Below are 12,423 nucleotides of genomic sequence, written 5' to 3' on the forward strand. Positions count from 1 at the left end.
TTATCAAAACTCAGTAACTATGAAATAAATAAATAAAAATTACATTTCAGTCTCAATCATAAAAAAAATATATTTGAGAAATATCTTTCTGCGAGTGGTTTTACAACTTTATGTAATCTTTAACTCAATCTTAATATTTGATTTTCTTCTTGACTCCGCGATATGTTGCTATGATTTGATTTTCTTCAATTAGTCTTCTAACAAATTTCTTGTGAATTAGAAACTCTATGTAATGCTTACATGTGTTATACTTCTATTGATGATTGGTTGTTTCTCGATCCTTGTGTCTATTCTTATTCATTATGTACTTTCAATTATAAAAAAAAAAAAACTTTCCAACATGTCAATTGGTGTAGATGGAAGGGAAGACAAAATCAGAAAATTGATATCAACAATAAATACATTCAAATCAATTTTCTGACATAACTACATTTTAATTTATTTTAACTTACAACTAAATTAATAGTATTTTTTAATTAACTATATTTGAAATTATTATATCTATATGTTGATTTTTCCATCAGATTTTGATGATTTTCATGATTTTAAAATATGATATCTGAGAAGAAAGAAATCAGATCGACTCAAATTCATCCAATCAATAAACTAAACTTATGAAACCTGAATCTTGTATTATACTAATGAGATTATGAATCTAGACAATATGTTTTACAACGTAACAAAGGAATCACCAATGATTATCTTGAATAATTAATAAGTGTATTCCCGAATTATCATATCCTCTAGAGTTTACTCTCTAATCTCGTAATCACCCTTAATAATTTCTTTTTGGAATAATGCATACTAAAATATGGTGCATGTCGTAAAAACTTATGAAATATCTTATAATATATCTCACATTAAATTTGAATAAAATTTATAAAAAGAAAAGTGTGTCAAATTTAATGTTTTTATATTTGTTAAGGGAGAAGTTTGTGTCATTTGTCTAGAAGAAACCACGGTCGATCACATGTTCTTTTTTGGTAAGTGCCTTCACCGTTATTGTTTTCCTTGTGTTAATCAGTTTGTGGAACTGAAACTGCAAAACAGAACTGTGCACACATGTCTTGATAATGAATGCAAGTTAGAGCTGAGTCTTAAATACTGTAGCAAGATTTTGAAACCTAAGGTGATTCAGATGTGGAAACAAAAGATGAAAGCGGATTCCAAAACAGCGATTTCTCGATCTGATCAATCGAATGACGCATCATGTGCCAAATGTTCGGGACTCTTTTGCATTGATTGTAAAGTACCATAGCATTATGATTTATCTGAGTTTTGTCTTTAGTACAATATATATGATTATTGAGTAAAATGTGATTTTTAACTATATTAAGACATATGTTTAAATTAGTCTTTCATAAATTAATTTGGTTTCAAATTTGTACTTTATATTTTAATTGGTTTGATTGGTTTGATCAATAGTTTTATTTTTAGGCTACATGGAATATGGTTTCATTAGGACATATATTATATGTTAAACTAAAAGTTGGACAAAATATATTTTTGTAACAATGTAAATTTTTTTCATAAAAGCAAATTATACACCGTATAAGATATAAATAAAATTGAGTATATAAAAAATGTTTAATTTAAGATTAATAAGAAAGGTTTGTCACAAATATAGAGCACCAAGTGTCGCATTGACATACAAAGTCTGAATTTTTTTTTTTTTTTTTTTTTTTTTTTTTTTTTTTTTTAATTTTTATATTTGATATATGATCTCTTTTCTGATCATTTTAAAATAAATAGTATAATTACCATTAAATTATTTTTAAAACTATTATTTTCTGTTATTTCATGGGATGATTTAGCAATTATTTATGATACCATTATGTCATTTTTCTTTTCTTTTAGTACATATGTTTTAATGAAAGTCAAACTGTAACTTATAGAATATTAAATACAAAATTAAATTTATTTGAGTTTTTTCTTTGATACAATATATATGATTATTGAATACAATATGATTTTAAATATATTACAACATATTCTATATTTTTAATTTAGTCTATCATAAATTAATTTGGTTTCAATTTTTACTTCGAAAACTTTTTTGGTTTTAATTGGTTTGATCAATAGTTTTATTTTTAGGTTATATGGTACGAGACAATTCAAAATTGAGAAGTATGATGAAAAATATCATTTTATCCTCCTTGATTCTGCAGGAGAATGGTAAAGCTATTTTGTATGATGATACTACTCTCACGGATGAAGGGATGGAGCGTTCGGCACGGAAAAGGCCTTGGTGGCTGATAGACATAGCTGACAAGTTTGGGCCTTAGGCAATCTCAATCCTCGCGAAGTTGATTAGTTAAGAGGCTCGCTCTGGCTATAGAGAGGGATATATTTACAATCTTTTTATTTTTAGAATTAACAAAGTTTTTTTGAATATAATAACATTACAATTATCTTATGCATCGTTTTACCAAACTTAAAAACTATGATTTCTGATCGTTAAAATTGATAGGTGTCATGATCTAATAAGTTACTAACTTTGATATATAATTTCTGATCGTTAAAACTGATACGTGTCAAGATTTGATGAGTTACTAACTTGAATATTTATTCGTTAAAACTCACACACGTTACGATATAATGAATTTTTAACTTTGATCTATGATTATTAAAATTAATATGTGCCACGATCTGGTGAGTTACTAACTTTGAGAACTAAACTTTATATAATAAAACGTTCAACCCTTTTTAATAACAAAAATATTAGGAATTTCTCATTCACCGGTTCGGAGTTATATTAATGTAGCTAGCTACTATAATTAATATATATATATATATTATATTCATCAATAACTTGTTTTTTACATGTGCACTTGCTACCCTGTGATTTTTCTTTATTTTAATTATTAGAAGAAACATAACGAGGCCTTTGTTTTCTTTTCAACAAAGTGAACGAAAGTATATAATAAAATATCGATAGACCAAAGCGATTCCAATAATGAAACCAATTAGGCCAAATGGCCAATTATAATCTAGCAATGGTGTACTTGAAAAGTGCTTCAACCACGCTGAAAATATGGGCATGGTCAGGGAACTTATGTTATGGTATATATTATTTTCTTGGTCTGCCAAAATGGTTTGCTTTTCTAATTCATATATTAAAAATATTAGAATGCTCACAATGAAATTGAGAAAGCAATAATATCCTTTATACTCCTATATAATATTAGTCATGTTTTCATTTTTGAAATGAAAATAAGTAACACTTGTATAACTGGTTGAGCTACAATTTTGACTATTTTCGGGTTAAGATGTTTGAATAAAATTATATGGGCACGGTGCTAAGTTAAGTGAATAAGGTACCCGTCGATAATTTTAACATGTTTTTCTGCTTTTTTGGGAACATGCAAATGCAACCCACATAATATAGGGCCTACTGAAAATGAGTTTATGTTAAACAGAGCATATATGATTAGATAGATGAAGATCGTAAGAAAGAATATTACTACTAATTAATAAAAGCTAATGATTATGAAATCATTGATTTCAAGTTCGTATATTTGACCCCTGAATAATTCGACTTTTAACTTGAAAGGTTTTAATCATATCTATGTGGCGACCCGACAAGGGCCACACCAAAGAACGAAACCTATATGGTGCTCGTACACTCACGAGTTATGCTTTTGCTATTAAATATTAGTTTACGACATTACCCTTAAAATATGACACTATATGTTATCTTTTAAACATAAAACATATATGACCCTTAGCTAAGATATCTGATTTAGATAATACATTCCACATTTTGCTAAGATTTTTTCTTTTTAAATATAAAGCTAACATTTTTTTTTCCCTCGGCTTCATAGATGAAGTCGGATTAGTAGTCTATGTAAACATTTGATTGTTTACATATTTTTATAACAAATATACAATTGACCAGAGTCTAGACTAAAAGGGAATTTATCATACTTTGATGTGAATAGAAAAAAAGGAAAATATATAGTTAGATGTTGAATACTGCTATCATGATTCATGACATATTGACATTAATGCATACAACAAAACTAGTATCAAACCACATTTATCTACTCGATCGTAAGCACCGGAGATATAAAATAAAAGTCATGGTCCCTTGACCCTTGTACGTACGTAGTATTATAGTATAGAATAAAAATTTGATAGCAGTTATGATTTATTCCATTTGGGTTAGTAATTTTTAAAGTGGGGTGGACGTGTGGGATGGTGAGCCAGCAGGTGATTTTCACTCGTTGTCTTGTACTGATATATTATATATCTAGACAAATCTCATTAAGTACCCATTTTTAAAAGTTAATTAGGGGATGCTTAATTTTAGGGTCCTTTCCAACACTTTCTCACGACCTTATTGCCGGTTGATTTCTTATAATTCGATTGAATAATACACACCACTTTTGGTTTACACGTGCATGATACTGTATAAAGTTGTAGTTAAGATCCTAATTTAATTTTAATTTAACCCAAACAATGTTTGAAAAATATACTTGTGGCAATAGTTTATTTTAAAACTGAAATGTCTTTGTATTTTAATATACTTTCTAAAAAGTTAACGTTAGTACTACAAAACTTACAACTATGATAAAAGAAGATGAAGGTATGGGTCGTAGTGGCTCGTATAAATTTTTTTTCTTGCATATCAAATCCTCTCAGCTTTTATAATTGACCCTTTTAATTAAATACTGATTCTGATTTCATTTGTCGGCAAACTTTGATTATCACCAGTACGAAATATTTTACGCTAATTATTTACTCTTTTTTGTTCGCCATAAGTTATTTACTTGATAAAAGAATGTGTACAATTGATATTGGTTACAATATAAACATCCTTTCTACTGTAAAAATGATGTGATCATTTGGACAAAATGTAATCATACAGTTCTAAGTTTTTGTGATCCTTCATTATAATTCTTGACCACTTTAATTCTAATTTATAATGAGCCAGCATTAAAACAGCTTCTACGAAAATGTTTGTTTCATGGTTTGCTCGATGGTATAAGTATGGCGATCCTCCCAAACAATCCATTTACATTGTTGGTGGCATTGTCGCATCGACAAGATGGTTGCAAAGGGAGAGATTAAAGATTTTAGTATGCAATTTGTTTTTTTTTTCCCTTTTTACATTAGTTTTTTTTTTTTGGTATGTAAGACTTAACAATGACAACCAAACTATTGTAAATTATATGTGAAGACTAATTTTCTTTTTCTTCTTCATCTTGATTGTGATAAGAACGTGCCACGAGGAGATTAAGAGATCAATTTGCTACTCAGGTGGCTGCCGCAAACGCAACCTTTTTGATCGCCGCATCCATGGCCGGTCCAATAAAATTGGTGGTCCGAAGCGGAAAAAAAAATAATGTGGCTTTTTTTTATTATTTGTTGTAGTAATATTTTTTCTATATTTTAAAAAAAAATAATATTCTACATTTTATAAACAAATGAGTGAAAGAAACAAGTAACAAAAAAAGAAAAAACAAGTAACAAAAAAACCTAAAATACAAATATACAACTAAAATAAAATAAAAATATGTGGTCATAAAAAAAAAATTAAATAAATAATAGTACTATTTTAAAAAGAATGTATGTATTTTCTAATTAAATAACACTACAAATAAATTATATGGTCTTAATTATCCAATTAAAAAAATAATATGTGGCCTTGAAAACTCAAAAAAATCGGTGGCCCTAAGCCCAGGCTTAGTCCACCTGTGCTATGGGCCGAGCCTAGCCGCATCTAATCGACGTCCAAAATCAGAAACAGCGTTCGCCGCAGCATCTTGCCGCAGACACCTGCGACAACCAAACGAACAACGATACATGCGACTGCCGTAGGTACTTGTGGCTACAAAACGAACAGGCTCTCTTAACAGTTAAGTCCTAAGACATAAGTGATTACCAACATTGAAGCAAATAATACTTGGAACATAGATTCAGTCAAATGAATAGATCGGAGTTTTACATAGGTTATAAAATCTTTTCTCACTTGCTTATCACCATCGTTAATACATTTTGCAATACTCTACATGATATTATTTTTATTTGAGTGTAGCTCTGCTGGATGAGTTTTTAAAGAAAGGTCTTGAATACCAAGTAATGCATCTACAAACACATACAAAAACCAAAATGGCTCCCTTCGTATATTATCCCTAAAAAAGTAACACAATATATTTATGCAATGGGTATTTTAAGGCCCATGAAGTAGCCCAGAAACAAACTCGTTCTTATTTTAGACGCCTTGTCGTTTCTCTTATCATCTAAAACACTGTATCCCGTTTTTTTTTTTTGTTTCGTAGTCATACAAACAGACAACTTCAAATTACTCATCACCACGTTTGCCAACACCCCCCGATCTACGTCTCTCTCTCTCTCTCCAATCTCTCTACGCCACAGAATCCTCGATTTACCAAAAAAAAAATCTCCGATCGTTAACGGCGACCGCCGATTTTCCCGGTAAAAGATGAACGATGGAGATGTATCTAGGCAGATCCAGCAGATGGTGAGATTCATCCGCCAAGAAGCCGAGGAGAAGGCCAACGAGATCTCAGTTTCTGCTGAAGAAGTAATTGATCTTCTTTACTGTTTTCTCTTTCCATTTCCCAGATCTTTCTGATTTTGAATTCTAGAATTCAATTTTCTGTTTCTCGATTCAATCTCGTAATCGTTTTTTTTTTCTGATTAGCGTTTCGATCTGGATATTTTTTGTGTGTAGGAATTCAACATTGAGAAACTTCAACTAGTTGAGGCGGAGAAGAAGAAGATCAGGCAAGATTATGAGAAGAAGGAGAAGCAAGCTGACGTCCGTAAGAAGATGTAAGTTCGATTTCAATTTGATTGCACTAATTTGGAATCATCTTGATTTGATCGATAGTTGGATCGCGTTTTGTTCTGGAACTTAGAAATGTATGATTTACTAGGTTGATCTAGTTTTGGAAGAGACTGAGATTTTTTAATTCTCTGTGAAAACTGTGGTTATACTTGTTCATGTATAGTAACAATGTGAGGAACTCATGACTGTGTAAGTGTGTATTACTTTGACAGAAACTAACTATGTCATTTTTTTCAGTGATTACTCTATGCAGCTAAATGCATCAAGGATCAAAGTTCTTCAAGCGCAGGACGATATTGTCAATGCCATGAAAGATCAAGCAGCTAAGGATCTTCTCAACGTGAGTGCCGATGAGAGTGCCTACAAAATGCTTCTCAAGGATCTGATTGTTCAGGTACTCCCTCATTCATACGTGATACATTCAGATTATATTTGATATTGGAACTTTGTTTTGGATATCCTAGTGGCTTAATTTTTAAGCATCTGATTGATTATGTAATTGCTTTCTTTTCGTCGGATGGCAATCTATTCTTTTGTGATCTGACCCCTTCTGCTTTGTTAATGTTGCAGTGTTTGCTTCGGTTGAAAGAACCTTCTGTGTTGTTGCGTTGTCGTGAAGAGGACTTGGGTTTAGTTGAAGCTGTGCTTGAAAATGCAAAGGAGACATATGCTGGTAAAGCAAAGGTTCATGCCCCAGAGGTTGCTGTGGACACAAAAATATTCCTTCCCCCTCCTCCTAAATCTAGTGACCCTCATGGTCTCCACTGGTAAAATTCATGTTTCTCATCATTACTTTACATTGCAATACTGTAGTAATTATCTTAGATTTGTAGAAAAGGCCAATATCGGTGTTTAGATCCTGCTTTGATATAGCTATATGTATGTGGAACTTGTTATAGCTCTGGAGGTGTTGTGCTAGCTTCTCGTGATGGTAAAATCGTGTGCGAGAACACTCTTGATGCACGTCTTGATGTGGCATTCCGCATGAAACTCCCAGTGGTATGAAAACAAATTCTTTGCCCGCATAGATTGCGTTCTGTGATTCATCATAGGTCCGTTGTCTTGTTTCACTTTGGTTCTCTGATTCACTTTATTCTTTCGCAGATCCGTAAGTCGTTGTTCGGCCAAGTTACGGCCTAATGAAAGAAAAGGGAGATTGAGAGAGATGATGATACAAACCGGTTTGTGTTTGGTTATTACCCATTTTGGGAGAGATTTCTCTTTGTTGTGATTCTTTGTATCTTACAAACTTTTACGTTGATGCCAAACCCATCGAACTCTTCGTTTTTGCATTTCTTTTTTTTTTCCTCCTTCTCGAGTGTGTTATTATCATGGCTATAAAAGATAAATAAAATGAAAGACATTTTTTTCGTTCTTAACATGTACTTCTATAACATTCCTCAAATAGTATCACCCTCTCAATAGAGTCTTGAATCTTTGTCACAAGCTTTCGACTTTTAACCCATGTTTATTCGTAAATCAAACTCTAAACCCTCTCAAGATTGGTAAGATTAAAAATTAAACCAAATACAAATTAACTCAAATATCTTCTTTTTGTATGGGCTAAGAATGCTATGGACTTGGGTTTGAGCCCAAATACATTTTTAGGTATAAAAAAAAACATGGAAGTAAAAAAATGAGGTTTTTGCGGTTTTAATCTTCATCCTTCCCTTTACAAGATTTTCTTCAGACTAATCTCCCACGATTGTCTGAAGACAAGACAAGAGTTCACAAGACCGGAGAGATTCACCGTTCGATAATACTTTCCATACCATTTCAAGGTTAGATAGATGTACTTGCGCCTAATCTGATTTGTGTTCTTTTTGTATGCCCGCAAGGTGTTTGTTCATTTGTCTTGACCAAGTTGCTACCTAATTTTGTATATTTTGATTTCGTTATGCTTGTCATTCATCTACTCTAGCTTTTGTAACTTAATCTCTGGTGCAATCCGGCTCTGAACCATGGGATCTGTTTGATTTTACTCCTTGTTCAAATAATTTTGTGAATGTGTGGAGAATACGCAGAATCCAATGTGCAGTGACTAGAAGCTTCTCTTTAGGGTTTTGGGTTTGATAAGAATCATTTAGGACATGCGTTTTATTCTCTCAAGTTTTGATTTTTTTTTTCTCAGTTTTTCAGTTTTCAGTTTGATGCTTATCAACTTGAGGGTTTTTGGTTTTGATGCAGAGACTGATTTGACATATGAATGGCGTCCAGGCACTTGGGCAAGAAGGTACCTTTTTCGTACTTTCCTGATGAATTCGAGTAAAAAGCTTTTAGTTTTAGCTTCCATTTTATACTAATTCCGTGCATTTTCCCAATATTTGCATTACCTTTAGTGGAAGTTCTTGTTTTCTCCTTGGGAAATATTGCAGTTATGTTTGTTTGTTTGGTTAGAAGTTATATGGATAATTATTAAATGTTCGATTCTTGGTTCTAGGCCTTTAGCTTGGATTTCAGAGTCTATCTGTCATTTTATTAGGGAAGCAAATCTGCATATGCATGAATTTGACTAGACGTACGAATATGTGTTTATCACTTCGTTGTCTAAGCTAGTCGTATTTTAAATTGTTGAGTATAAATGTATATTATAAAGCATTCGTTTCGGCATGTTTAAGTCTACAATTTTGTCCAGTTTGTTTGGTTTGGTTAGTAGTTGCACATTTTTTTTGGATTGTTTTGCATACTTATCAGTTATCAGCATTTCAGTCGTCTTTCGAACTCTAGGATGGAAATGAAGTGAATTATTATGAATCGTTAGTTTGGTTTGATGAGTAAGTTACTCAATGTTCAAATTGCTTTGCATATCTATACCAGCATTTCAGTCTCATTTTTATAAGCATTTCACATATGTTTATGGATGTCTCATGTCTCAAGTAACTTTGTACATATTTTCAGGGTATTCAAGCCTCTTTTAGAATAGGTTTGGTTCTTCCACGAGTAGTAGCATCTACAGAGAGGCAGATTTCCTCTACGGCTTTTAAAAGAGCTTCTGAAAGTGTCTCTTTTTCATTCGCTCGGTACCTAAATGGTAAGTGTTAAAAGAGTGTTCACTGACAGGCGATTATCATCTTTCTTATACCTTGTTAGAAAGTGAATTTGAATAATGAGTATCTCACCCTTTTATTCATGTTTAGGGTTTGGTTTTAGTACGCTATCAAATTGGTCTCGTAGTCATGAAACTTTCCCTACCGAATCATCCATAAGGTAAACCGTTCACCTAGGCTTTTTTTTGTTGTTGTCAATTCTCTCTTAGATATGCTCCTCAGAGTACTGGAGTATCTATTTGAACAGGTATTTTCACGCGAGCCGAGAAACATTGGCGAAAAGAAAAGAGGATGCCGATCGGCTGCTGAGTCATCGTGAACGCAAGAAACAGACTGTGAAAACAAAAGGCAAGTTTTCAAAACGGGAGAAAAAACCGGATAAGCCACCTGTTGAAGCTCCTTATGTGCCTCCTAGGCTGAAAAGATTGGCAAAAGGATTACCTGAGAAAACGGTCGATATATTCGAAGGGATGTCACTACTTGAGCTCTCAAGGCGTACTGGTGAGTCAGTGGGGGTTTTGCAGAGCATTCTCATCAATGTTGGTGAAACTGTTAGTTCAGAATTCGACACAATCAGTGTTGATGTCGCCGAGCTTCTTGCAATGGTAAGGTGATTTTTAAGTCTAGTTCCAGTAACTTGGTTTTTAATTGGATATATATCTTTAATTTCAAAGGTGTTAAGGTTTGGTTTCAGTTTATCAGATACTGGAAGAACATAACCTTATATTAGTATAATTCTGTTTGTGTTTTCTCATCCTTTGCAGGAAATTGGGATCAATGTAAGGAGGCAACATTCAACAGAAGGATCTGACATTCGTCCACGCCCTCCAGTTGTAACCGTAATGGGCCATGTCGACCATGGGAAAACCTCGTTGTTGGATGCTTTAAGAAACACCTCTGTTGCTGCTAGAGAAGCTGGTGGAATCACTCAGCACGTTGGTGCTTTCGTGGTTGGCATGCCTGATTCAGGCACTTCAATCACATTCCTCGACACACCTGGCCATGCTGCTTTCAGTGAGATGCGAGCTCGGGGAGCCGCTGTGACTGATATAGTCGTTTTGGTGGTTGCTGCTGATGATGGGGTAATGCCGCAGACACTTGAGGCTATTAAGCACGCTAGATCAGCGAATGTTCCGATTGTGGTTGCTATCAATAAATGCGATAAACCGGGAGCTAATCCGGAGAAAGTTAAGTACCAGCTCACGTCTGAGGGGATAGAGCTTGAGGATATTGGAGGAAATGTTCAGGTGAGACTTGAGAGTTTTATTTGGTTTATTTGGTCATTGGTTTGGTTTTTAGTCCAGTGACGCATCCTGGATTCAGCTTTTTTTTTGTTTTGTTTTGAGTTTTGAGTTTTATCCATGATGGTTACTTTAACCATGGTGAATTGAATTGACTTGTTGTTTCAGGCTGTTGAGGTATCTGCAATGAAGAGTACAGGGCTAGACAAATTAGAAGAAGCTCTGCTTCTCCAAGCTGTGGATATGGACCTTAAAGCACGTGTGGATGGACCAGCTCAAGCATATGTGGTAGAAGCTCGGCTTGACAAAGGCCGTGGACCATTAGCCACCATTATTGTAAAAGCCGGAACTTTGGTGAGAGGTCAGCACGTAGTCATCGGGTCTCAGTGGGGAAGACTCAGGGCTATTCGGGACATGATTGGTAAGACAACTGACCGAGCAACACCAGCGATGCCCGTCGAGATTGAAGGGCTTAAAGGTCTTCCAATGGCTGGTGACGATGTCATTGTGGTGGAAACAGAGGAACGTGCAAGGATGTTGAGTGAAGGGCGTAAAAGGAAATATGAAAAAGATCGGTTGTTGAAAGCAGAAGAAGCCAGAACAGAGGAAGCAGCTAGAACTGAAACAGAGTCTGAGGAAGGTTTTGTTCGGGTTGAATTACCTATAGTAGTGAAATCAGACGTGCAAGGAACTGCACAAGCTGTTGCTGATGCGTTAAAAACATTAAATAGCCCACAGGTGCGTGAAACAAAAATGTTGATATAAAGGTGATTGTGCCTTATTGGCTTTCTTTTTTTTGTGAATTTGCCTATTGGTTTATATTGGCTAGGTATTTGTGAACATTGTTCATAGTGGAGTGGGAGCTATTTCTCACTCTGATTTGGACTTGGCACAAGCTTGTGGTGCGTGTATCGTTGGGTTTAACGTTAAGGGTGGAAGTTGTGCTAATCTTTCTGCGGCTCAAGCCAGCGTCAAGGTACCCCGTTCTGTTCCAAATCATCGTTTTAATAATTTCCAATGCCAACTTCTACGTTTCCTTTCACATTTAGCATTGTAACCAATGGTAAACTCTTTAGGTATTCCATCACCGTGTGATATACCATTTGCTTGAAGACGTCGGGAACTTGATCGTGGAGAAAGCACCGGGAGTATCGGAGATGGAGGTGGCTGGTGAAGCGGAGGTGCTTAGCATATTCAAGATCTTGGGAAAGAGAAGAACAGAAGAAGATGGAGTGAGCATCGCGGGTTGCAAAGTGATGGATGGTCGGGTATGTAGAAGCGGACTGATGAGGCTGTTACGGAGCGGAGAAGTGGTGTT

At 34.2% G+C, this 12,423-nt stretch overlaps 1 protein-coding gene across 1 annotated transcript; it reads left to right on the plus strand.

Annotated features, from left to right (window-relative positions):
* Positions 1 to 6,240: 6,240 nt before the first annotated feature.
* On the plus strand, positions 6,241 to 8,196 carry LOC104737112 (V-type proton ATPase subunit E1). The gene is made up of 6 exons (XM_010457218.2): positions 6,241 to 6,550; positions 6,701 to 6,801; positions 7,055 to 7,211; positions 7,388 to 7,584; positions 7,717 to 7,816; positions 7,922 to 8,196. The coding sequence occupies exons 1-6, from the start codon at positions 6,449 to 6,451 to the stop codon at positions 7,955 to 7,957; spliced, it is 693 nt and encodes a 230-aa protein (XP_010455520.2). The 5' UTR covers positions 6,241 to 6,448; the 3' UTR covers positions 7,958 to 8,196.
* Positions 8,197 to 12,423: the final 4,227 nt, after the last annotated feature.

The sequence above is a fragment of the Camelina sativa genome, chromosome 13, assembly GCF_030686135.1.
Source record: "Camelina sativa cultivar CO46 ecotype springtype chromosome 13, ASM3068613v1".
NCBI classification, from domain to species: Eukaryota; Viridiplantae; Streptophyta; class Magnoliopsida; order Brassicales; family Brassicaceae; genus Camelina; species Camelina sativa.

Excerpts from the sequence above, each read along its gene's own strand:
- LOC104737112 (XM_010457218.2), top strand. The coding sequence starts at position 6,449 with ATGAACGATGGAGATGTATCTAGGCAGATCCAGCAGATGGTGAGATTC. Across the intron at positions 6,802-7,054 it reads GCTGACGTCCGTAAGAAGAT|TGATTACTCTATGCAGCTAA; the intron begins GTAAGTTCGATT and ends CATTTTTTTCAG. Across the intron at positions 7,585-7,716 it reads GACCCTCATGGTCTCCACTG|CTCTGGAGGTGTTGTGCTAG; the intron begins GTAAAATTCATG and ends AACTTGTTATAG.